We start from the raw sequence: 27,856 nt of genomic DNA, 5'->3' as shown, positions 1-27,856 counted from the left end.
GCACATTTAATTATTGTTCATTACTTTTTTTTTTTGGATCCACCTTTTCTGTCTCCTCTGCTTTTTCCCCTTTTTGTTGTCTCTTCTTTCTTTGAATGTGTTTGTATGTTTAATGGATACAGAAGTTTCTTAAGATTCATGAGCACTACCAGTACATGTCTGTGTGGCCAAAGATTAATTCATCACCAATGGAACTTTCCTTATTTTGATGTCTGTAATTTAACTACCGAAATGCATGTACTAACTGCATATGAGGAAGTGACTTAATATTGTTTTACTTTTTATAAAAGTTTTTAGGTGATTAAATAAAAATGTATTGTAAAAAGAAATGGTTAGAAGTGATTACTTTTGGAAATAAATGGATGCTGAAGGGAATGGATGGCACAGGAGACTTATTTTATATTTATTATTTATAATACTGTTAGAAGTACAATAATATTTGTTAGTAGGCTGTAGTAGAAAGCTTAGTTTTTAGTGCCAGTTGTACTTCTTACTCCTCTCATGACTTAATCTTTCTGTGCCTCAGTCCATTTAGTTCTATTCATGGGTGAAAATATTTACAGTTTAACCTCACAGATTAGTTGTAAACATTAAACGAGTTGATGGATTGAATTTTGCAAGCTGTAAAGTGTTATGCATCTCAGTTATTATAATTAGTCCTAGTATAAATCAGCACTGCTGGAAATATTACAGATATTTAAAACTGCTTTAGATTATTGAAAAAAGGTAAAAATTACAAAGTATGATTTACATTGTATAATATATGAACCATTATATATGTAACATGTAGATCTGTTGTGTAACGAATAGACCTAGTGCTTCCTTTGAAAATAATTGGTTTTTGTAAAAGAGGAACTATTGGTTGGTTTTCCATCCTCTTTTATAATGAAGGAGGAGCACCCCCAGGACATATTTTTCATGTATCCGAAAGTAAGCTCATGGTAATTTTATGTTTACAAGTTTCTTTTTAGTAACCATTGTATACTTTTTGGTTTTTGCTGAACAGCTATTAGTTGAAAGTGGTTTATAAACTGTTTCTCTTGAGGTAAAGAAACAATCTTTTCTGTTACAATATACTTTAGGAAACCCAAATATGGGGGTATCTTTGTTTACTTGTTACTCACGTAAATTTAAAGATCATTTTAAAGAAGAGTGAGTAATGGTCTGCATAATCTCATTGCTGTATCTTAAGGAAAGCTTTCGATCTTTGCTTTCTTTGAGCATGCCTGTATCTGTATTCCTGGTTGACTCTCACTGTTGTATCCACAAATACATTAGCAAAAGGGTGTGTGTGTGTTTTGAGTGGCCTCTTGATTTTGCAAACCTCTACTCCACTTGTTTTTGCTGTTTTATTATGTCCAAGTAAATTCTCCCCTTCCCTCATACTTCTTTTATTTTGAAAGTATTTAAGCACTTAGAAAAATTGAAAGAATAATACAGTTAGCATCTGTGTTTACTGGATGGAAGTTATGTTTTGTTTTATATGCTCCGTCTCAGCGGGTGTGGTGGCTCACAGTTGTAATCCCAAAGTGTAATGAGCACTTTGGAAAGCCAAGGTGGGCAGATGGCTGAACCCAGGAGTTTGCGACAATCCTCGGCAACTTGGCGAAACCCTATCTCTACAAAAAATACAAAAATTAGCTGGCTGTGGTGGTGCATGCCTGTAGTCCTAGCTACTTGGGAGGCTGAGGTGGGAGGATCACCTGAGCCCGAGAGGTCGAGGATGCAGTGAGCTGTGATTGCGCCACTGCACTCCTGCCTGGGTGACAAAGTGCGACCCTGTCTCAAAAAAAGGAAAAAATTACACACACACACACACACACATACACACACACACACACACACTCCATCTCTAGTTGTTTAAGAGAGCTAATGAGGGTATGTGTGTGTGTGTATATAGTTCTCCCCGAGATGAAGTCTTGCCCTGTTGCCCAGGCTGGAACGCAGAGGCGCCATTTAGGCTCACTGCAACCTCTGCCTCCTGGGTTCAAGCAATTCTCCTGCCTCAGCTTTCGGAGTAGCTGGGATTACAGGTGCACACCACCATGCCTGGCTAAATTTTGTATTTTTAGTTGAGATGGGGTTTCACCATGTTGGCCAGGCTGGTCTCGAACCCCTGACCTTGTGATCTGCCTGCCTTGGCCTCCCAAAGTGTTGGGATTACAGGCGTGAGCCACCACTCCCGGCTGTGTATATGTTTCTTTTTACTATACTGTAAATATTTAAGTCATCTCCCAAGAATAAGGTCAGTCTCCTGCTTGATCACAGTATCATTATTGTGATAACAAGGAAATCAACAGTAGTTAATCTAATATAAATAAACAAACAATAATATCATGCACTATATATAATCAATAATCAGTACTCTCCTCCACCCACCCCCTGTCTCCAGCCCCATGACTTTTTGAAGAGTCTGGGTCAGTAATCTTACAGCATGTCTTACCTTTGGATTTATCTGATTATTTCTTCTTGTTATCATTTAAGTTGTTCTTCTCTAATCCCTTTATTTCCCATAATCTGGAAATTACTTGTGCTTTGTTTAGATAAAGAATACACAGTTTTTTAGCCAGAATATTTAAGAGGTGATTTTATGTATTTTATGCTGTCGTTACAGGAGGACCAAAATACCAGATTGTCTTACTCTGCTAGTAGTGATGTGATCACTTGGTTAAGTTGATGACCAACTTTAAGGTCTCTCCATGTATGAGGGTACATTTTCCTCTTTGCAATTAGAAGTGAGCTCTAGGGTAATACTTTTGGCAGTGATTGAATATCCTTTTTCCCAACAACCTATCACCTAATGGTTTAGCAGCCATGAATGGTATTTGTCTAATTCAGTTACTATAGTAGGGACTGCAAATGGTGATTTTTTTTTTCCATTGCTGCTGCACAAATTGAAAATGGTTATTTTCTAATTCTGCCATTCCTTTTAACATTAGCTGGCCTTATTTTGTATATACATGTTTCCCCATATCCCATTTAATCATTCTACTCTCATGGATTTTTATTTATTTTCTGTGTTACTAATAGTAATAGCCACTATTCCTTTTGACCCTCACATTGTCTGAAATTTGGCCAGTGGAAGCTGCTATAAGCTGACTGCTTTATTCTTTTGACATGACCTCATTTGTTTTTTCGTGTTTCCTTGCCAAAGGTATATGTTAGGCTCACTTTGAATTTTGCTTCATTCCCAAAATTACAGTCTGTTTTCCCACAAAATCATGAGATAGATGGTAATCTGTGTGTTTTCAGAGAATGTGATTATTTTATTATTATTTTTAAAATTAGGATCATACCATGGATAATGTTCCTTGACTTGCTTTTTCATTTAATGTGTTGGAGATCTTTCCATGTTGGTATAGATGGGCCCAATATTCTTATTACAGGAATGGATGTATCGTGTTGTTCTGTTGATTAATGGATACTTAGGTTTATAATTATTTGCTATTAAACTCTCCTTATGTATTAATATTTTATGTATATTTAGGTAATTTTTATAGGATAGTTAACATGTCAAAGTACACACATTAAAAATTTGATAGAAACTGCCAAATTATGTCTTAATAAGGCTGTATACCAATTTATGCACCCAGATGTATGAAATTGCCATAACAGTTTTGGATAGTGTCAATTTTGACACTCTTTAAAATACGTAATTATTTAATTTTGCATTTTTCTGATAATGAGGTATGGTGTTTTCTAGAACGTTTATTGGTTATTTATTATTTTTCTGGTGAATTGCTTGCTTGTATTCTGTGCTGGCTTTTCCTTAAAGTTGTTTCCCTTTTTCAAATTGGGTTTTTAGTTGTTATGTTAGAGATGTTGACCTTTGCCTCTCAGAATCTATTGCTTATCTTTGACATTTGTTTTGCTTTTGGTTGTATGAATGTTTTCCATTTTTATCTAGTCAAATCTATTCTCTTTTCTTTAAGACTTCTAGGTTTATAAAATTTAAAAATGTTAAGTCAGATCTCATAGAAGTTTGCTTTTGGTTATAGTGTAAAGAAGTGTTCTGATTCTTTACTGCCCCAACCCAGTGTTGTTACCAGTACTGTATTGTATAATTCATCTCACTAATTTCCATATATAAAAATTCTTACATATATCTGTTTCTCTATTTTCTTTTCTTTAACATATTTTATTTGTCAGTATCTTACCATTGTAATGTCTTTAGATACATGGTATATTGGCTCCCAAACTCAAATTTCTATTTTAGGGGCAAACAGTAATATAAAAATGAAGGGGATGAAGTAAATTTGTGATGAGTAAACAGCTCTGCTGTTGAGCTGGAGCATCAGTGTTGCTCTACAAGAATTTAAGCTTGTCTTAGAACTTTTGCTTTTTTAAAAGAGGAAGCCTAGAACCTGAATATTATGTAAATCTTTGGATTTAAAATTACTCACAATTCATAGTTCTTTATAAAACATTAGATAGACTGAATAATATATATCCTTTGACTTCAACCAGCCTTTGGCTTGTAGTTCTAGATCTTTGAATAGCTTGACTGGGCAAATCCTACTTAATTTCTCTTTTTCAGAAATTTCTTGTCAGTTCTTTTGTCTTTATTCTTAGACAAATTTTATAATCAGTCAGGTTGTCAAGTTGTATTAAAAAAAAAAACTTTCTTGGATTTTTTTGGAACTCTATTAAATGTAATAGAGTCATAATTTGGAGACAGCTTTATAATATTAGTTTCCCATATTAAAACATGGTTTCTTTTCATTTGTTCAGATCTAGTTTTATGTTCTTCAGTCAGATGTTTTATTTTTTTTCTGTTGCATGTGTGTATTTCTTTTTAAGGCATTTTATTTTTGTTGCTGTGGTATATGGAAGTGTTTTTAAAAGCACATTTTCTATTTGATTATTGCAAATATTCAATAAAAATGTTTTAAATTATGTAATATTCTTGGAAAGTAATATTTGATAGTTAATATAACATTTAATATAGATAGTTTAAGTTTTAAATTATAACTGAAATTAAAACTTTAGTTTTTTGCTTTCAGAAATGTTGATTGAATCTTCAGATAACTCTTGACTAAAGCCTCATTACAAGTTAAGAGACTATAGTTTTCAAATAAGTTATTCTAAATAGGCCTATTTTCAGTTGGCGTTCAGGTGATACCTTTTCTAGAAAGAAGCCTTTACTGTATTTCAGACTTGATTTAGCTACCCTTTAGCTACTACATTACTCTAGGAATCTGTTTGTATAACACTTTATCCTACTTCCTACCTGTCTTCCAGACTGTAAGCTCTTTTTTGAAAGAAACTGTAGCTTAATGTGTTTGTTGTTAAATTTCCAGTGCCTTACAAAATACCTAGCACATGGAAGCTCATAATCAATATTTGCTGAATGGAGGGAGAGGAAAATTGAGAAGTGGACTGTGTGATAGATTATTTTAAAATTAAAACTACAGGCCTGGCATGATGGCTCACGCCTATAATCCCAGCTCTCTGGGAGGCCGAGGCAGTTCTTTTGGATCACCTGAGGTCGGGAGTACAAGACCAGCCTGGCCAACATGGTGAAACCCTATCTCTACTAGAAATACAAAAAAATTAGCCGGGCATGGTGATGCGTGCCTGTAGTCCCAGCTACTTGGAAGGCTGAGGCAGCAGAATTGCTTGAACTCGGGTGACAGAGGTTGCAGTGAGCTGAGATTGTGCCACTGCACTCCAGCCTGGGCAACAGAGCAAGACTGCGTCTTAAAGAAACAAAACAAAACTACAAACCAGTTTGTTTTAAAGCATGTTTTTTCTCTGTTAAAGAACCTTTCAGTGAGTAACACAGGATATACATTTACTATGATTATTAAGTCGTTTTTATCAGATGGTATTATTAAGTTGTTTTTATCAAGTAGTATTAAAGGATTCATTTGTTTTACAGTATTATTGTTCAACATGAATAGGAGGATAATTACAATTATTTACATTGATAATAATATCTTCAGTAATTTCTGATCACAGCAGTGTAGTTGCAATAAATTTTTTCACTATGGGACTCAACTGCTAAGACAGTATGTGAAGTCCAAATTTTATTATCATTATGAGATTCTCTTTCAACATGTCACATTATATTAGATGACATACTTTGTCATATCAGGGAAATTTAAAATAAATTGCCAAGTTAAGATATACTTTAAAACTCAGAGCTCTTTATGCATTCATAAAAAGTACAAAGCTAATGGAGTTTAAATTTCAGCTGTAATTCTAGTAGGCTGGAATCTTAAAAAAATTAGAAGAATCATTGTCCAATTTAGAAAAATTAATTAACCCTGGAAAGGGTCAAAGCTGAATTAGCTGTTGTTTGTGGATATTTAAATGGGCAAGATAAATATTATCATGTGCTTTCATTTATTTATTACAGTAAAATATCTTTTGTGTCTCTACCAGAATCAAAGTAAGTGCTTTGCAGCTGGGTGTTGTGAGGCCAAGGCGGGCAGATCACTTGAGGTCGGGAGTTCAAGACCAGCCTGGCCAGCATGGTGAAACCCTGTCTCTACTAAAAATACAAAAGTTAGCCGGGTGTAGTGGCAGGCACCTGTAATCCCAGCTATTTGGGAGGCTGAGACAAGAGAATCGCTTGAACCCAAGAGGTGGAGGTTGCAGTGAGCCAAGATCCTGCCACTGCACTCCAGCCTGGGCGACAGTGAGACTGCATCTCAAAAAAAAAAAAAAAAAGAAATGCTTTGCAAAACTGAGTTTTTATGCAAAGCATGTTTAGTTGATTTTCAATTTTAATGTACAGTTTTATAGCTAATTCTGTATCGTTTTAAAAAATAAACTTTATTTTTATAACAGTCTTATATTTATAGAAAAATTATGAAGATACTACAGGGACCCTGAATACCCTGTACCCAGTTTCCTTACTGTTAATATCTTACATCATTGTGGTACATTAGTTAACAATGAATCAATATTGATACAAAGTTATCATGAAAGTTCCTACTTTATACAGATTTCCTTAGTTTTTACCTAATTCTGTATCATTTTTACCCCCAATTTTGCATTTTACAGTTGAGTATAGTGTATTACTTTAGCTAGAAAGAAACTCAGACAATAGTCTTATAATGTAAAATATTGTTGAATATTCATGACTATTGCTACTTAAATGTAAGACATAAGCACATTTTTATTATTTAACAAAATTTTTATTTGTCTGACTTCTTTCGCTTTTAGCTTACGAGGAAATATTTCAGTAAAAGCAGTTAAAAAAGAAGTAGAAAAGAAACTCCGATGTCTTCTTGCTGATTTACCGCTGCCCCCTGAGCTACCAGGAGGAGACGATCTCTCAAAGAGTCCAGAGGAAAAGAAAACAGCAACACAATTACATAGTAAAAGGAGGCCTAAGTATGTGCTTGCTTTCTACCTGCTCTTAAATTGACCGGCAGTGATTCTGGGTCATCAGAAGTTCATAAAACACTAAATTAAGGCTTAAAATAAAAAATGTACTTATTCTTTCAACTTAAATATATGAATTCTATTACAGTTTTGAAAAAATTCATAATTGCTTGCATTCCTAATCACAATGACTAATAAAACCAAATTTAATTTTCCTTCATAATTTGTAATGTATTAATTTCCTGGGGTATTGTATTTGTTTAAGATACTTTCTGTTATTAAGAGATTGAACACAGAAACACTGAAATTGGGCAGAGTAGAAGTCAGCATTTAGTGAGCCCAAATAAAATTAGTAATGGGCAAGCTGCTGTTACCTTTGCTTTTAGCTCCATTTTCTCCTATAAACAAATATATTCTTTGTTTTGCAAGAGATGGAGTAGAAGGTGGTTTGAAATTTGTATCCTAAATTAGCTTCAAGTAAGTGCCTAGAGAGACCTCTTTCCCTTAAAACCTGTTAATCAGTTAAAGGCGGGCAACACTGGTGCTTTTTTTTTTTTTTTTTTTTTAAATTTCCTAACCAAGGGACAGTGAGGACTTTAAGTTAGATCTGATTTTAGAATTGCAGTTGAGGTAGTGCGTAGTGTGTGTGTTTGAGGTCATTTTCTAAACTGGCCGGGCACAGTGGCTCATGCCTATAATCCCAGCACTTTGGGAGGCCGAGATGGGAGAATCACTTGAGTCCAGGAGTTTGATACCAGCTTGAGCAACATAGGGAAACCCCATCTCTACAAAAAAAAAAAAAGAAAGAAAGAAAGAAAAAAGCCCGGTGTGGTGGTGCATGCCTGTGGTCCCAGCTGCTCAGGAGGCTAAGGCAAGAGTATCACCAGAGCCAAAGAGGTCAGGGCTGTAATGAGCTATGATCGTGTGCTACTGTACTCCAGCCTGGGTGACAAAGCAAGACCCTGTTTCAAAAAAAAAAAAAAAAAAAAAAAGCCAAAAAATATACTCTCTTCTTGAGCACTGTAATTTTATTCTTTTACTTGAATTTCTGTGATTTAGTATAATATTAAAATACTACAAAATTATATATCTTTTTGAAGAATGTAAGATTTTTGTCCTACCTATCCATCTGTATCTGCTTAAATGTGGATTCATGAGAGTTGGTTGTATTAATACCTTTTGTACTCTCTTAGACTGCAAAATCTTTTTTTTTTGATGTTTTTCAGATGATTTCATCCAGCCATAAGTCTAAATTTGTCAATAAGTTTTATAGTTAGATTTTTGTTAACATTCTTTATCAAACTCTTGTTTTTTAAAAGTAGATTATGTATATTGTTAATGGATGAAAAATAAAACTCCCTGGAGATTGATTAGAGAATTTTGACTCTTACTAGTGTTGGTTTCATCTACTCATTGAAAAATTACATTTTATTTTTGAAAACCCTGCATACAAGCTCTACTACTTTTTTCCTCAGTTTAAATACTTGTCTACAGAAGAAGAGTCAGTATATAGAAATGATACCTCAATTTTTATGATAACTTACAATACCAAATCAGTGTTACTTGTTTTAGATAGATGATGATAAATACTGCAAGAGTAGGGAAGAATAAAGAATATACAATTGGGTGGCAAGTACATACTGAGTTATTAGACAGTTTATTCAATTTGCTTGATTGTATATAAAAACTTTAGAACTATATTTGATAGAATATGTGGGCCTCGCTATGGTGAAATCAAAGAAAAAGATATTGACTGGGGAAAACGCTGCGTGGATAAATTTGATATCATCGGAATTATTGGAGAAGGTACTTACGGACAAGTTTACAAAGCCAGGGATAAAGACACTGGTAAGAATGCCAAGTTCTGGGGATCTTTTGGGCCTACGGAATGTACTTAGTTTGTGTTTCTTTTCTAATGTTTAGCTTTGGAAATTTTCCAAAAAAATTCAAATTTATTGTGCTTTTGTTTCATCTTGTTTTTAATTTTATTCTATATATGCATTTTGTAAGTTATGAGTACATGTAAGTGAGTCCGTATATGTGTATATTTTAAAAAGTGTTCCTTTAGTATTTGTGATATACTGTATGGTAGGATTTAGTTTTTCTTTCCTCTTTTATGGTGAGTAATTCTTACACTGTTATTAATCAGAGGGAAAGGTATCTTGACCTGAATTAATCTTACTAGTAAATTTTTTTTTGTCGTAAGCCTTACACAACACTTTCATTTAGCCTTCAATTTTTTTCCTGCAGTAACTATCCTTGGAGGTCAATTTTAGCAGCTTAATCTTTCATAACATAATCAGGAACTCAGAGAAAGTTTTAAAAGGCTTCACAGGAGAAGCAAAAAGTAGCTGTGTCAGAAGCTATGTATTTTACTTAATAATGCATAGAGCTAGCATTTTATCTTTCTTTACTCATAATTGCTTATTGAAATAAACCAATAGACTGGGCATGGTTGCTCATGCCTATAATCCCAGCACTTTGGGAGGCAGAGGCAGGAAGATGACCTAAGGCCAGGAGTTTGAGACCAGCCTGGCCAACATGAAGAAACCCTGTCTCTACCAAAGACACAAAAATTACCTGGGCATAGTGTCACATGCCTGTAAACCCAGCTACTCGGGAGGCTGAGGCTGGAACCCAGCGGGTGGAGGTTGTAGTGAACTGAGATCGTGCCACTGCACTCCAGCCTGAACGACAGAGCAAGACTCCACCTCAGAAAATAATAAAATAAAATAAAAACACACAAATTAGCCGGGTGTGGTGGCGGGCACCTATAATCCCAGCTACTTGGGAGGCTGAGGCAGGAGAATTGCTTGAACCCTGGAGGTGGAGGTTGCAGTGAGCCAAGATTGCGCCACTGCACTCCAGTCTGGGCAACAGAACGAGACTCTGTCTCAAGGAAAAAAACCAATAGATGAAAACAGCACAGCTATTTGAGGCCATATAGTATATGGGAGATGACTTTATGGTTAGAAACTACTGAGGGCAATTACTTCATAGAGTAATAATTAGTATTTATAATGACGTGTTATCAAAAACATTAAATTACAACTTTTAAAACTGTTAAGTAAAACCAGGACTCATACACAATATAGAAGGCATTCCATTAAAATGAATAGAATAAGTTGTAATGATTAAAAGAATATACCTCTTTCTTTTAGAAAATTTGTAAGAACATTTTTTTCTCCAAAGAAGTGGAATGAACAAACCTTTATTATAGTGAATTTTTTCTTATAATAGACTTTGTGTATGTGTGTATATTTCATTTTCTATTTGGATCATTTCTGATAAAAAGCTGACTCATACTTAAATTATGTGACAATTTAATGTAGTGGGGAAGAACGTATATTTTTGAGGCAAGTAACTGGATTTTGAATTCCAGTTTTACTACTAGGTAACTGGCCAGGTTTGGGCAAGTAATATGTCTGAGCATATTTTTTTCACTGATAGAGTTTTTCTCTATTCAGAGAAATTTTATGCATACATAAGCATATGGGCTATATATTTGTCTTTCCCTTGTTCACTTTAAAAAAAAATATGACAGTGTGATATACCCAGTCTTCAGCATCTTTTTTTTTTGAGGTGGAGTCTTGCACTATCACCCAGGCTGAAGTGCAGTGGTGTGATCTCGGCTGACTGCAGCCTCCACCTCCCAGGTTTGAGTGATTCTCCTGCCTCAGCCACCCAAGTTGCTGAGGTTACAGGTGCCCAGCTAATTTTTTGTGTTTTTAGTAGAGTTGGGGTTTCACTATGTTGGCCAGGTTGGTCTCGAACTCCTGACCTCGTAATCTGTCCTCCTCGGCCTCCCAAAGTGCTGGGATTACAGGAATGAGCTACCGCATCCGACCTAGCATCTTTCTGTTTTCTTTTTATTTTTTTCAAAGTGAATGTAAAAGCATCTTACTTTATTCACTGAATATATAAATGGGGAGCATAATATATTTGGACTTAGCTCATTTTTAACAGTTGTATAGTATTCCCTTGTTTATATAAATATTGCATAATTTGTTCAATGACAGACTTAATTTTTTTGAACTATAAGTATTATTTGGTATATTGGAAACAGATGTATTTTGTGGGTTGTATTTTTGAGAAGTAAGAACAGAATTAAATTAAAATACATTTAAAGTTAAGAAAAATGTCATCTGCTTTTGTCAGCTGGTAACCTGATTTTATTAAATTCCTTAATAGGAGAAATGGTAGCCTTAAAAAAAGTACGTCTGGATAATGAAAAGGAAGGCTTTCCAATTACAGCAATTCGAGAAATTAAAATTCTCCGGCAGCTTACCCATCAGAGTATTATCAATATGAAGGAAATAGTGACTGATAAAGAAGATGCTCTAGATTTCAAGAAGGACAAAGGTATGTGCGCATATTTAAATAACTAATTCTTTGTATTCATGATTAATATTGCTAACTTGCAAATTTTTTTATAGATTTGACAATTTGAGTAATTAGATACTGTTGCTCTAATGTGAAACTATATTTTTAAGTTTGGTAGAGTTGAAGAATTGATTGATTTACTTTGGTGGGTTTTGAGTAAACTTCGTAAAGGGTATTTGCCAATGTTACACATAAAGTATTCACTAGTAATATGTGTTTTTTTGACATCAGCGTGTAGTTTTTAGAGTTCATTTTTTAGTAGTTGAAAAACCAGTTCGTAGTAGTAGTATTTTTACTCTACATTTTTATGTTACAAATGCCTTAACATACAAGGAAACTTTATGGTAGGCATATGTATTATTTCTGAAAGTATGGAGGCAAAAATCATACTTGAAATTGCCTTTAATCTATAGTGGGGTATGTATATATGTATAGTTATTATTTAGCAGAGAAGCTGACAAAAAATTAGCCTGCTTATTAAAGTAGTTATTATAGGGCATATGATGGGTGAAAGCAGTGCTCTACTGCTGGTATGTTTTACATCTTAGATTTTAGATTTAAATCTTTATACAATCTTATATTAAATCTTGTATTTAAGATGTAAATATAGGATCTTTATGTGAATCTTATATTTAAATCTTCATGAGATTGTAGAACCAAAGTTTACTGACTATATTCTGAGGTTTGCAAACAGCAAAACTTTTTTTCAAACTAAATCTAACATAAAACAGACACAGTGTTGCACATCTATAAGCCAAACACTTTGTGAGTCCAGGGTGTGAGGCACACTTGAGTCCAGGAGTTCAAGACCAGCCTGGGCAACATAATGAGAGCCCATCTCTACAAAAAAAAATCAGAAAATTAGCCCTGCATGGTGGTGCATGCCTGTGGTTCCATTTACTCAGGAGGCTGAGGCAGGAGGATCTCGAGTGCAGGAGATGGAGGCTTCAGTGAACTGTGATTGCACCCTGCACTCCAATCTGGGTGACAGATGAAGACCTTGTCTCTAAAAACGAAAAGAAAAAGATTAAAGTAGGAATGTCTTCCCCAGCTACACACACACAGACTCTCTCTCTCTCTCTCTCTCTCTCTCTTTCTTTCTCTCTCTCTCACTCTTCTGGGGGACACAATTCAAAATAATTGATAAACTACATGGTAGTTATTTTGCATAAAGGAACTGTTTGAAAGTACAATATGGAGTTCAGAATCATCTTTTTAATTGATGTCACTTCTGTTACTTTTTGTCCCTAGTAAAGCTTGCATTTCTCAGCCTGACTTTTACCCTGGTTTGTCTTTTCAACTTTATTTTTCATTACCACTTATTGTGTGGTAGAAGGGGTACTGGTGTGACTTGAATTAGAATATCTGGGTCTTGAGACTGAGTGCATTAGTGGTGTGGGCTTATTAGTAAGGCTTTTAGCCCTTTTGAGTCTGTTATCCCTTCATCCATAAAAGGGAAACATTATCTATCATGGTAAGAATTAAGACTTTTAAACGTGAAAGTAATGTGCAAGTGCTGTTTGTTTTGCATTAACCTCATGCTCTAGCTAAGTTAGTATATTTGCTTTTCCTCCAGCATACCTGGGCCGTCCTGCTTTTTTGATCTGTGAGATCACCTCCCTGCTTGCTTCTCCAATCCCATCTATGCCATTTTGATTGCCCACCAGGTTTCACAGACACACACATACCCACACACTCATTCACACATGCACGCATGCACAATTTGAAAGGCTAATTTTTCACGCCTGAGGTCTCAGCCTGAATGTTGCTTTATTCATTAGTGAGGCCTTACCTTATCAGTCTTCCCACTTTCCACTACGTATAGACACAGACAATTTAATATTTCCTAGTAAGTGGGAATAATTATAATGGTTTGTTACTTGTTTCTGTACAGATAGATGGGAACCATACCTGTTTTCTTCACTGTTGTGCCTCCTACCTAGCTCAGTGGCTGGACCATAGAATGTGCTGAATGACTAATTGCTGAATGAATATATGAGATCTATTTTTTTAAATAATCCTATTTATACTTTAATACTTAAACAGTACTATCTGTGAATATAGTAATAGTCTTCCTGGTATTACAATTATGGTCATAATTTATGTTCTTTATCAGGTTATAAATTCCCTGAGCCTTTTTTTGCTTTGTTTTTAGTTTTATTTCTCCTCAGTGCCTAGCGCTGCACTTCAGAAATCATAGATTTTCATGTTATTTGCACCCTTCATCATCTTTCTTCCTACCATAATCCTGTTTGTAATTCTATGAGTCATGATAAATAAGAATGTGTTTTACTATGTGAGAAGTTACATGTAGGTACCTGGAATTAGTTAAATGCATTAGTGTGTGTGAGAAGTTATAAAATTTAAAACATAATTCTTTCTTAAATGAATCTAATAATTTTGATGGGAACTATGATGAAGCAACATATTTTCTGAAAAGGGAACTAGATTTGAAGTCTAATCCTGACCACGCTAGCTGTATGACATTATGCTAATTGTGATTGCCATGCTGTGTGGTATTAAACTAATTTTAATTGTCTAGTTAGAGCATAAAGACAGTTCAGTAACACTGGTTAAATGTTACAGGCTAGTCTAAAATGAGTGTATTGGAATGTATAAACATTAAAAAGTAAAAGTTTAGACTTAACAATGTAAATATGAAAATTAGAAACAATACAAAAATCAAGTAAAAATATTAACTTTAAAAAATATAAACATCACATTGTTTAACTAAGCTATTAGTTGTGTACGAGAAACATCATAAATGCCCCGTGCAGTGGCTCATGCCTGTAATCCCAGCACTTGAGGAAAGCCGAGGTGGGTGGATCACTCGACTGAGGTCAGGTGTTGTTCGAGACCAGCCTGGCCAACATGGTGAAACCCATCTCAACTAAAAATACAAAAATTAGCCAGGCGTGGTGATGCGTGCCTAGAGTCCCAGCTACTCAGGAGGTTGAAGCAGGAGAATTGTTTGAACCCAGGAGGTGGAGGTTGCAGTGAGCCGAGATTGCACCATTGCACTCCAGCTTAAGCAACAGAGCGAGATTCTGTGTCTAAAAAAAAAAAAAAAAGGAAAACATCATAAATATATTTTCTTAAAACTTGGCTTTACTTAAAAATGAGAAAAAGTTAATCATGAAGGTTATTAATTTCAATTAATTATTGAAAGTAAAAAAAAATTTTTTTGTTTTTTTGTGACCCAAGTCTTGCTCTGTTGCCCAGGCTAGAGTGCAGTGGCACGGTCTCAGCTCATTGCAATCTCTGCCTCTCAGATTCAAGCTATTCTCGTGCCTCAGCCTTCCAAGTAGCCAGGATTACAGGTGTACGTCACTACACTCATCTAATTTTTAATTTTTATGTTTTTAGTAGAGACGGGGTTTCGCTATGTTGGCCAGGCTGGTCTGGAACTCCTGACTTCAAGTGATCTGCCTGCCTCGGCCTCCCAAAGTGCTTGCATCACAGGCTTGAGCCCCCGTACCCTGCCAAAAGTGAAATTTTATTTCATCTTAAAGAAGGAATTATTCTTAAGAAACAGAGGGTTAAGTGGTATCACCGAGTCATGGGTATATTTTTGTGCAGAAACAGATGCAGAAGAGGCTTTTTCTTGTTTTTTTTTTTTTTTGTTGTTGTTGTTGTTTGCTTTGTTTTGTTTTTTCTTTGAGACAGGGTCTCATTCTGTCACCCAAGCTAGAGTGCGGTGGCATGCAATCAGGGCTCACTGCAGACTTGACCCCAGGCGATCCTCCTGCCTCAGGCTCCCAAGCAGCTGGGACCACAGGCGCATGACAGCATGCCTGGCTAATTTTTAAAAAAGTGATTTGTAGAGATGAGGCTTGTCGTGTTCCCCAGGCCAGCCTCAAACTTCTGGGCTCAATTGATCCTTCTGCCTCGGCCTCCCATAGTGCTGGGACTATAGGTGTGAGTTGTTACACCTGGCCTGAAGAAACTTTTTCTAAACTAATTGGGGGAATGGACAGGGAATAAACTGATTCTGAAATTTCCTCCTAACTCTTTCATCTTCATGTAGTTTCATCTCTTTTAATCACTTTGAAGGGAACTTTGAACCTTTTTGTCTGATTTTTTAAATCTTTTATTGTTAACAAGGTGGGGTTTTGGGATCAGAGAGCTTTTCCTGTTCTTCTAGATACTCAGTTTCTTCATGTATGGAAGGAGAGTGGGATGCAGTTACTTACATTAGTTTCAGTATTTATGTTCCTATTTCACTGTTCAAAAAGTCTTTGAACTGTTCAGTGTTTATAACAGATTGTGAATGGAGATGCATTTGCTGAAAATAGAATTAATTTGCGATATAAGCTTTTCTTTGTTACTTTCTTCCTTTCACTGAGGATTATAAAGTTATAGAAGAATACTTTCTGAATGAGTAAAATAATATTTAGTTAAATATTAAGCATTTTAGTGCTGTTTACAATTCTCTGGGTAGGCTGGGCATGGTGGCTCACACCTGTAATCCCAGCACTTTGGGAGGCTGAGGCGGGTGGATCACCTGAGGTCAGGAGTTCCAGACCAGCCTGGCCAAGAGGCCAGCTGGGTGTGGGGACACGTGCGTGTAATCCCAGCTACTACGGAGGCTGAGGCAGGAGAATCGCTTGAACCCGGGAGGCAGAGGTTGCAGTGAGCTGAGATCGTGCCACTGCATTCCAGGCTGGGCGACAGAGTGAGACTGTGTCTCAAAAAAAAAAAAAAAAAAAAAAAAAAAAAAAAATTCTCTTGGTAAAGAAGACTTTTATGCTGTATAAAGTAAAAACTCGAGTCATTGATCTTTATTTCAAGATGTAAATTTTCAGTGTTCAGATTTAAAAAATTCGTCAACTGAAATGTACCTGTTTCTACTGATAAGACCTACACATTAACATTCTTCTTTTTCTTCTTCTACCCCACCCCCAAAAAGGTACCAACTCTGCTTAGTAACAGTACTACACAGAGGGGTAGAATCCTAAAACTACGAATCTGTGACCTTATACCTTAACTGTAAATTTCACATAAAACCTTCCTACTTAACAAAACAGTGTTTTGGTACTTAACATGGTATTCTGGACACCCAAACATCAGTATTATAATTACTATCCCCTAATTAATTTAGCTGTAATACTTGGAATATTAGTGTTTTTATAATGAGGGAATTAGAGCACTCTACTGTGGAATTTTCCTAAAAATCAGGAGACAGTTTTCTATAGTAAAAGCTTGTGGCAACATGTCACTGTGTGGTCCAGAGAAGAAGTCCTCACATGTCACTTCCTCTGTAGTCTCTGATTCACAAACAGTGTTAGGTGCTCCCGTATACTTGCATTGCATGTCATACATAATTCTGTAATAGTTCTTTCATATAACTTGTATTTTTGCTTTGTTTTGTTTTTGTTTTGAGACGGAATCTTGCTCTGTCACCCAGGCTGGAGTGCAGTGGTACAATCTTGGCTTACTGCAACCTCTGCCTCCCGGGTTCAAGTGATTCTCCTGTCTCAGCCCCCCGAGTAGCTGGGATTACAGACGTATGCCACCACGCCCAGCTAATTTTTTTCTGTTTTTAGTAGAGACAGGGTTTCACCGTGTTGGCCAGGCTGGTTTTGAACTCACGTGATCCACCCACCTCAGCCTCCCAAAGTGCTAGGATTACAGGCGTGAACCACCGTGCCCAGCCATAACTTGTGTTTTCATATAACTTGTCATGTTTTCATATCTTATTCTTACTGTATTTCTGAGAGCAGGGACTAAATTTTATTCTTTGTATTCATTGTGTGCAGCCCACAGTTGATTATCATTAAATTTTGAGTAAGTGAATGAATGAAATAGAGTTCAGAAAGTTCTATGGAATAGGTGGAATGTTAAAGGTGGGTGCAGTTTGGATAGGTATAGTGGAGGGCATTCTAATTATTAGTTGTCATGACTTGTTTTTACAAGACAATGAAAGACTGGCATATCCCCTAAAGAATACTTAGCTTCCAAATTATTTACCTTGTGTTTTTCTAGGCCTGAATTTATATTCCCGCAGTTTAGAACTGCTGATATCTCCTGAGGTTTGAGAAGAAAGCAACATTGATTTGTTCATTCTTTCTTACCACAAATGTTTATTGTGCTAGGTTCTAGATAGAGCTGGGCTGGCCAATGCAGTAGCCACTAGCCACATGTAGCTATTTAAGTTAATTAGTATTAAATAAAATCAAAAGTTTAGTTTCTTAACTGCATTGTTCATGTTCCAAGTGTTCTGTAGCTACATGTAGCTACGGACTACATTTTGGACAGTGAAGTTACAGAACATTTTCATTATCTTAGCATTGAATAATGCCCATCTAAATACTGGGGATGTTAAACAAACCAAATCTGGTCCCTAACTCAACCTAGTTTCTGGAACCAGAAGAATCTGCAAACACTGCTAGAACTGAATCAAACTTACATATGAATGACAAACCTGTTTCTGCCTAGAGATTTTTCTTTATTGTTAGTTAATGTGTAATTGTTGGAATTTCAGTTGAAGGTGTTAAGTTTCAAAAGAAGTGAAAAAACTTAAGCAATAACTTACTGTGGAACATACCCAATAAGTCAGGGAGCTTTGCTAAGGAGTCTGTTCTTAGCAACTGTAAACTGTGTTATCTTTTTTTTCCCCTCCTAAAAAGAGAAATGAACTTGCAGGGTTTTTTTAATTGAAAATAAAATTTTTCTGTAACAGTGGGGCTTCCAGCAGCACATTTAAGGCAGGGTTGAAAGTCACTCATAAGTTACTGTTTTTTCTTTTATAGTGGGGGTTACCTATATTGTGTTATCCATTATGTTATGTAAAAGATAAAACTTACAAAATAGTCTCCATTCTACATTTTACTTTTATCTGGAATTTTATGTGAAATTTATAATTAAGATATAGGGTCAGGGATTCATAGTTTTAGGATTCTGCCCCTCTGGTGTAGTACTGTAACTATGTAGAGTTAGTACCTTTTTTGGAGTGGGGCAGAAGAGGAGAAAGAAGAACGTTAATGTGTAGGTTTTGTTTGCTTGATTATAAAATAAATATTTGTCATATATTTGAAAAACAAAGTATAAAGGAGAAAGGAAGTTGACCCAGATACTGTCACTATCATCATTTGTCTATATTTTCCTCTAGTGTCCCTTTTCTCACATCTATGTGATTATTACCAAATGAAGGTTCTGCTGCTTTTAATGTCTTATTTAATAAAATGCTTTTGTAATGGCATAATGTCACTTGGGTGAAATGTAGCCTGAATTATATTTTATTCCTCCATTTTGTGTATTTAAGTTCCTTTGGACATTTCATTATAGTTCCTTCTATTGAAGCTTTATGCTTGGATATTCTAGGAGGTACCTGCCACTATTCATATGCCTTTAGCTAAAGCAGAGGCTTCATGTGCTAGGAAAAGTCCTAATCAATTCTTAATTACTGGTTTGGTTAGGAATGAAGTATTGAGGATAAAAGTCTTACATAATGAGCAGCTGTTGCATCAATCCTAGCAGTCAGTGGGTCATAGATACTAGAACCAGATTTCCTTCCATTCTTAATATCCTTATTGGTAAACTTTTTTTTTTTTTTTTTAACGTTTGATTATTTCCTTAAATAGATCAATAATAATTGAATTGATAGACCGAAGTTTTTAAATTCTGAAACTTCTTGACATATATTACCAAGTTGTTTTCCAGAAAAAAGGTGCCAATTTATACTCCTAAATCCAGGGTACACTTCACAACCTAGAAGTAGAAGGGAACTGCCTCAACCTGATAAAGGACATCTTATGAAAAACAGGGATATCTGCTTCTACCACTTGTATTCAGCATTGTACTGGAGGTTCTTGCCAGGACAGTTAGTCAAGAAACTGAAATAAAAGGTGTCCAAGTGGGAAAGGAAGAAGTAAAACTCTCTTTAGTTTGTGTGTGTGTATATTTGTGCATGAAAATATAGAAAATCCTATGGACTCCACCAAAACAGTATACCCCAACCTTTTTGACACCAGGGAGTGGTTTCATAGAAGACCATTTTTCCACGGGCTGTGGGGGAGGTGGGGATGGTTTTGGGGTGATTCAAGCACGTTACATTTATTGTGTACTTTTTTATTATCATAATATATAATAATTAACAACTCACCATAATGTAGAATCAGTGGGAGTCCTGAGCTTGTTTTCCTGCAACTAGATGGTCCCATCTCAGGGCGATGGGAGACAGTGACAGATCATCAGGCATCAGATTCTTGTAAGTAGTGTGCAACCTAGATCCCTCACACGCACAGTTCACACTAGGGTTTGTGCTCCTCTGAGAATCTGATGCTGCTGCTGATCTGACAGGAGGCGCAGCTCAGGCAATAATGTGAGCAGTGGGGACTGACTGTAAATACAGATGGAGGACCAGGTGTGGTGGCTCACACCTGTAATCCCAGCACCTTGGGAGGCTGAGGCGGGCATATCACTTGAGGTCAGGAGTTCCAGACCAGCCTGAATAACATGGGGAAACCACGTCTCTACTAAAAATACAAAAATTAGCTGGGCATGGTGGCTTGCACCTGTAATCCCAGCTACTCGGGATGCTAAGGCAGGAGAATCCCTTGAAACCAGGAGGCAGAGGTTGCAGTGGGCTGAGATCATGCCACTGTACTCCAGCCTGGGTGACAGAGTGAGACTCCATCTCAAAACAAAACAAAAAACAGTTGGAGCTTCACTCACCCGCTGCTCATCTGCTGTGCGGCCCAGTTGGTAACAGGCCACAGGCCAGTACTAGGGTTGGGACCCCTGCACTAAAAAACTATTAGAACTAATACGTAAGTTCAGCAAAGTGCCAGCATAAAAGATCAATATGCAGAAATCATTTGTTCTGTATACAAGTAATGAACAAAGTAGAATTAAGTCAGCAATTTAAAAAGAGAATAAAATGTCTAGAAATAAATTGATGAAAGAAGTGTAAGACGTGTATCTTGAATACTAGAAAACATAATTGAAAGAAATTGAAGACTGAATGGAAAGACATTCCATATTCATCGATTAGAAAATTCAGTATTAAGACGGCAATACTCAAAGTGCTCTACGTATTCAACACAATTTCTATCACATCTCAGCTGACTTCTTTTCAGAATCTGACAAGCTGATTCTAAAATTCATATGCAAATTCAAAGGAGCTAGAATAACAAAAGGAATCTTGCTGGGCGTGGTGGCTCACACCTGTAATCCCAACACTTTGGGAGGCTGAGGCAGGTGGATCACGAGGTCAGGAGGTCGAGACCAGCCTGGCTAACACATGGTAAAACTCCGTCTCTACTAAAAATACAAAAAATTAGCCGGGTGTGGTGGCAGGTGCCTGTGGTCTGTGGTCCCAGCTACTTGGGAGGCTGAGGCAGGAGAATGGTGTGAACCTGGGAGGCAGAGCTTGCCATGAGCCGAGATCGCGCCACTGCCCTCTGGCCTGAGGGACAGAGCGAGACTCTATCTCAAAAAAAAAAAAAAAAAAAAAATCTTAAAACTGAAGAACAAAGTTGGAACCCTCACACTTCTCAATTTTAAATCTTCCTACAGGCCAGGCATGGTTGTTCATGCCCATAATCCCAACCCCTTGGAGGCCAAGGCGGGAAGATCACTTGAGTCCAGGAGCTTGAGACCATCCTGGGCAACATAGTGAGACCCCATCTCTATTTTTATAAATTTATATAAATTTAAAAAAATCTTCCTACAAAGCTAGAGTGCTCAAGATTGTGTGGCACTGGCATTATGATAAATGTATAGATAAATAATAGAATCGAGAGTCTAGAAATTAATTCCACACATTTTACAAGCTCAATTGATTTTCGACAAGGTGGCAGGATGATTCAGAGGATGATAGCTTTTCGGCAACTGGTGCTGGGATAACTGGATAGCTACACACAGAAGAATGCAGTTGGACCCCTTCATACCTCATACAATAATTAACTTAAAATGAATCAGTGACTTAAATGTAAGAGCTAAAACCATAAACCTATTAGAAGAAAATATAGGAGTAAGTCTTTATGATCTTGGATTGGGCAGATAGATGCTTATTAGATATGACACCAAAAGCAGGAGCAACAAAAGCAAAATAATAGATACATTGAACTTCATCAAAATTAACTTTTGTCCTTTAGTGGACATTATCTTTAACATGAGAAGACAACACTTAGAATGGGAGAAAATATTTGTATACTGTATATCTTATAAGGGACTTGTATCTTAAATGTATAAACTCTTAGAACTAAATAATGAAAAAAGACAACCTGATTAAAAAGTAGGCAAGGGATCTGAACATATATTTCTCCAAAGAAGATATGCAAATGGCCAATAAGCACATGAAAAGATGTTCAACAACTTAGTTATTAGGGAAATGCAAATCAAAACCACAGTGAGATACCACTTTAAATCCATTAAGATGGCTATTATAAAAAACAAAACGCCACCACCACCACCAACAAAAAAACCCTAGGAAATAAGTGTTGGTGAGGATGTGGAGAAATTGGAACCCTTACTCACTGCTACTGAGAGAGTACGATGGTGCAGTTGCTTCGGAAAACAGTATGGCCTTTCCCCCAAAAAATCAAAAATAGAATTCTAGAAATTCGACTACTGGATCTCCAAAAGAATTGTCATTAAGTGTAATGGCTCATAGCTATAATCCCAGCACTTTGGGAGGAGGCCAAGGTGGGAGGATAACCTGAGGCCAAGAGTTCAAGACCAGCCTGGGCAACATAGTAAGACCGCATCTCTTCAGAAAATTAAAAATTAACCAGGTGAGGTGGCACATGCCCGTTGTCCCAGCTACTCAGGAGGCTGAGGTGGGAGGATTGCTTGAGCCCAGGAGTTTGAAGCTGCAATGAACTATGATTACTCCATTGCACTTCAGCCTGGGTGACAGAGAGAGACTTTGTCAAATAAAATATTTAAAAAATAATAATAATAAATTGAAGACCGAGCACGGTGACTCACACCTGTAATCCCAGCACTTTGGGAGGCCGAGGTAGGCGGATCACTGGAGGCCAGGAGTTGGAGACCAGCCTGGCCAACATGGTGAAACCCCGTCTCTACTAAAAATACAAAAAGTAGCTGGATGCAGTGGCGGGCGCCTGTAATCCCAGCTACTCGGGAGACTGAGACAGGAGAATTGCTTGAACCCGGGAGGCAGAGGTTGCAGTGAACTGAGATTGCACCACTGCACTCCAGCCTGGGCGACAGAGTGAGACTCTGTGTCCAAAAAAAAAAAAAAAAAGAAAACAGCATTTCAAAGAGATTCGTAAGCTCATGTTCATAGCAGCATTATTCACAGTAGCTGCAAGGTAGAAGCAATCCATGTGTCCTTGGATGGAAGAATTGATAAGCAAAATGTGATATGTACCTGCAATTAAGTACTGTTAAGCCTTGAAAATGGAGGAAATTTTTACACATGCTACAACATGGATGTATCTTGAGGACATGCCAAGTGAAATAAGCCAGTCACAAAGATAATATATGTATGATTCTACTTATGTGAGGTACCTACAGTAGTCAAATTCATAGAGACAGAAAGTAGAATGATGGTTACTAGGGGCTTAAGGGAGAGGGGAATGGGGAGTTACTGTTTAATGAGTTTCAGTTTTGCAAGATGAAGAGAGTTCTGGAGAGGGATGGAAATCATGGTTGCACAACAGTGTGAATATGCTAATGCCACTGAACTGTACACTTTAAAATAGTTAAGATTATGTTGTGTGTATTTCACCACAATTTTAAAAAATTAAGCAAGATGAAGTGATACATGCTACTATTTGGATAAACCAAGAAAACGTGCTAAGTGGAAGAAAGCTAGTCACAACAGACTATGTATTATATGATTCCATTTATATGAAATATCTACAATAGGCACCAAATATTACCAGAATATGGATTGGTGATTGCCAGAGACATGGGGAGGGGATTGGAAATGGAGAATGACTGCTAATGCTTGTGAGGTTTCTTTCTAGGATCATGAAAGTGTTCTAAAATTCATTGTAGTGATGATGGTTGCAGAACTCCAAGTACACTCAAACCAGTTGAACACTGTAAATGGTTGAATGTATGATATGTGAATTATATCTCAATAAAGCTGTTATTTAAGGAAGAAAACCATAACTAGCTCCTATGAATTCTGTGTTTAATTAAAATACAGTGCAAATTGAGAGGGATAAATACTGGGGTGAGAGGGGTGTCTCTCTGTTATAAAAGATGAGACTGTAAAGGTGCTAGACCTTGAATACTATGCCAAGGAACCAAAATATCAAAAAACTTCTACTTTTTTCAAAAAATGGTAATACAGTGCTTATTGTACATTTCAAACAGCATTTGTAGTGATTTCATTTTATCTTTGGGCATTTAATAGGCAAAAAATGCTGTCTTGTCTTTTTTTTTTTTTTTTGGAGACAGAGTTTTGCTCTGTTGCCCAGGCTGGAGTGCAGTGGTGTGGTCTCGGCTCACTGCAACCTCTGCCTCCCAGGTTCAAGTGATTTTTCTGCCTCAGCATCCCAAGTAGCTGGGTCTACAGGCGCGTGCCACCACGCCCAGCTAATTTTTGTATTTTTAGTGGAGACAGGATTTCACCACATTGGTCAGGCTGGTGTTGAACTCCTGACGTCATGATCTGCCCGCCTCAGCCTCCCAAAATGCTAGGATTACAGTTGTGGGCCACCGCGCCCGGACTGTCTTGTCTTTTTATTTTTAAATTTCTATGGAGCTTGAATAGTTTCTTATATGTAGAGGCCATGTATATTTGTCTCTCTTTTCTTTCTTTCTTTTTTTTTTGAGACAGGGCCTTGCCCTGTCACCCAAGCTGGAGTGCAGTGGCGCAATCATCTCAGCTCACTGCAGTCTTGACCTCCTGTGCTCAATGATCCACCCACCTCAGCCTCTCGAGGAGCTGGGATGACAGGCACATTCCAGCACTCCTGGCTCATTTTTGTGATTTTTTGTAGAGATGTGATTTCACCATGTTGCCCAGGCTGGTCTCGAACTCCTGGGGTCAAGTGATCACCCGCCTTGGCCTCCCAAAATGTTGGGATTACAGGCGTGTGCCACTGTATCTGGCCCATTTATATTTCTTTAACTATCTATTTTCATGTTTAGGTCCTTTACTCTTTTTTAACTAGGGTATTAGTGTTTTTCTTAATTGATTTTAATTATATGATTTACATAGTAAAAATGTTCATGTTTTGACTAACATTTAAAAGCTATTCAGGCATCTGGTTTTCTTGCTCTCTCTGTTTTTCTGATGTTAGTGATCAATAACTTTTTTTGAGGGGTGAGTTGAATTGAGAAGAAAAATATGTATAAAATAGATTGTCATCTGTTTCAGAATAATCAAATAATTACTAGAAGATAGAGGAATGTGTTTTAGTTAAGATACACCAAATAATGTCCTAAAGGAAAAAAGCTCAAATCTTAATTTGGAATGACTTTCTTCTCTGGGTTTCAAGGAAATATAGAGTTAGTACCACGTGTTGAAATTTAAAGAACGTAGAGAGATCAGAATGTGTTAGATGCCCATCAGGAGATGATACATGGCAAAGGGACTGTTAGGAGTTTAATGGAAAGGGAAACTGGGCAAGTAGGGAAGGGAGTAGGATAGGAATGGAAAGTAGGGTAGGGAGTGTATTTCCCATGTCACTATTTCCTGAACAGTACATTAGAGCACTAGAAATACGTGCTCTTTGAACAGGTGGTGTAAGGTAATAATGATGGTAATATGTATAATGGGTTAAGAGCATGAATTAGAATCCTATACTCTGTTTTCCTCATCTGGAAAATGGGATAATAATGCCTAACTCATAGGTTTGTTGTGATTATTTAGTGGTATAGTGCATGTGAAGTACTTCACATAGAATATGGCACATAGTAAGCACACAGCACTAAAGTTTAGCTTGGTAGTAGATTGATTTTGAGGGCAGAATTAGATCATTAATATAATATTAGGCAGGTGGGATGGAATTTTGGAAGAAATAAAAATTTTAGTTTTAGTCCTCTAGTGAAATTTTATTATGTGGAGATCAAGCCTTAAGAATGGAGTTGATCCAGAAGTTTAAAAAAAAAAAAAAAAAATTCTGAAAGCTTAGAAGCAGTCTCTAATTGTGAAGAGTTTCAGTCACATCTGATTAGCTCTGAGTAATTGGTTAACCCACCAGAAAGAAAAAACAAGTCATTGGTTGCGATCAAACCCAAACTGGCAACGAAAGGGAGACTGACAAGTGAAACTCAGGAGCAGATAATAAGGGAAATGCAAAGAGCAGATGCCTTGGTACAGGTTAGAAATGGAGAGTAGAAGAGGAAGTTAAGGAGCAGATGCTCTTGACATTGAGATAACTATAGCCAACAAGAACAGATAGAATTCTGCAGTTAAGTTCTGCACTGGGAGAAATGCCAGCAGTGAGGGGTGGAAGTGGCAGAGTGCCATTTAGAGCGCATTAAGCTAAAAGTTACCTGTTACGTTGCTGTGCAGTTTTTGAGTTTTTGGTACCTCTTGGAGGAAGGTAATGATTAACTGCTGTTTCTTCATTGTGAAAAGTAGAGGACAGTAAGGCTGGGGATTGTTTTACTTTTGCCACATAGTAGTTGTGTGAATGTGGGCAAATTATTTAGTGTCTCTGAGCTTGAGTGTTACAAGAAGATCATTATACTTTTTGGGTTGTTGTGAGACATAAGTGAGACAGTATGTGAAGTATTGTCACCATTCTTTCTTCATGATTACTGTTAGAGTCAACCTATATGTACTAGGATGTCACTCTTACTATGCCATGTGATAGGAGAGACTTTATATAGTAGTTGATCCATCATGCAATTACCGTATAAAACTTGCCGGTTTCTTACTTGTTTCAGTTTGTGTTTAGAATTTTGTTGAAAGTCAGATGTTAAAGTTTGGGAGTATTGTACCAGGTATTATATATTTATAGAAATATATCATCTGATGTTGAAGAGAAATATGAACTGTGGCATAACTTTTAAACAAGGAGGCATAATTCTTCTTTATACCTCATTAAAGATTTACTGTAAAAGTACATAAGGCAGGGCAAAAAGAAAAAAATAATTTCCGGTAAATGTAAGGGAAAAGAAAAAATATCCAGCCTCGCCATAATAAAATAAATGTAATTTAAATGATACAAACTTTTTATCTGTCAAAAGTGGTAGTGTGTTAAAAAATTTTTCTCACTAGATTTTTTTAGAATTATAAAATTATCATTTTTGATTTGGTTAAAACAATGGAAATATAGAAATAAAAAGCATAAATGGATAGAAGGGGAATATGTAGCAGATAAGAATACCATGGCCAATGATGAAGAGACGTGAGTCACGTTTTTTCAGTTTCTTTCCACACAATTTTTTTGTGCAAAACAAGCATGCACATTATTCTATTCATGAATTTTTTCAAAATTGAGGCATTAGTATGCAATATTCTGCAAAATAGTTATCTTTATATGCCATGATATAGCCACCTAAAAAGCAGAGATAGTATTCTGTAATTCTGTAATTTAGATATATTTTGTATTTTATTAAGCTTGCCCATATAGATGAATATTTCGGTTATTGGTTTTTAGTTTCTTCAACAGTGCTTTACCAAACATCATTAAGTGTAAATCTATGTGTATTTGTTTGGGACTTTTGTAGGATACATTCCTAAAATTGGAATTGCTAGTTAAATGATGTAATTCTTTTGTGTGTTAATAGGTATAGCCAAATTAACTTATAAGGAAGTTTATTCAATTTTTTTACATTCTAATAAAAATTTTGTGGGAATATGTAGTTTACTGAAACACAGTGTATTATTGATTTTATGGTTTTGCCCATCTGATAAGAGAAAGTAATACCTTTTCCTTATTGTTTGTGAAATTATACTTTTTTCCCATAATTTTTGCCATTTCTTTTGTGAATTTGCCTGTTCCTTTGATATTTTCTTACTGATTTAGAGAGATATTAAAATACAGATATCAATGTTTTATGTGTTTCATGTGTCAAATAATTTTCCCATTTCTATTGCTTGCCCTTTGTTTTTCTGTGTTGTTATTTTAAATCTTTATGTGATCACATCTGTCTGTCTGGGGACTTTTTTTTTTTAATTTTGGAAGGGTGGTTTCTCTTATGCTTAGGAAGGCTGAATCCTTGGCAGAGTAATAGGAATTTTTTTGTGTTTTAAAAA

General features: G+C 36.3%; 1 protein-coding gene across 2 annotated transcripts in view; it reads left to right on the top strand.

Annotated features, from left to right (window-relative positions):
- CDK13 (cyclin dependent kinase 13) overlaps nt 1-27,856 on the top strand; it is a 137,759-nt gene that overhangs the window by 32,992 nt on the left and 76,911 nt on the right. For both annotated transcript variants that reach the window (XM_073008945.1, XM_073008944.1), the window contains exons 3-5: nt 7,174-7,344; nt 9,044-9,183; nt 11,527-11,697. In XM_073008945.1, coding sequence (XP_072865046.1) covers nt 7,174-7,344; nt 9,044-9,183; nt 11,527-11,697 — 482 coding nt within the window. The remainder of the gene's footprint in view (nt 1-7,173; nt 7,345-9,043; nt 9,184-11,526; nt 11,698-27,856) is intronic.

This window comes from Chlorocebus sabaeus, chromosome 21 (genome assembly GCF_047675955.1).
Source record: "Chlorocebus sabaeus isolate Y175 chromosome 21, mChlSab1.0.hap1, whole genome shotgun sequence".
NCBI classification, from domain to species: Eukaryota; Metazoa; Chordata; class Mammalia; order Primates; family Cercopithecidae; genus Chlorocebus; species Chlorocebus sabaeus.
Note: the sequence above shows the minus strand (reverse complement) of the source record. Positions and strands in the feature narration are given on the sequence as shown.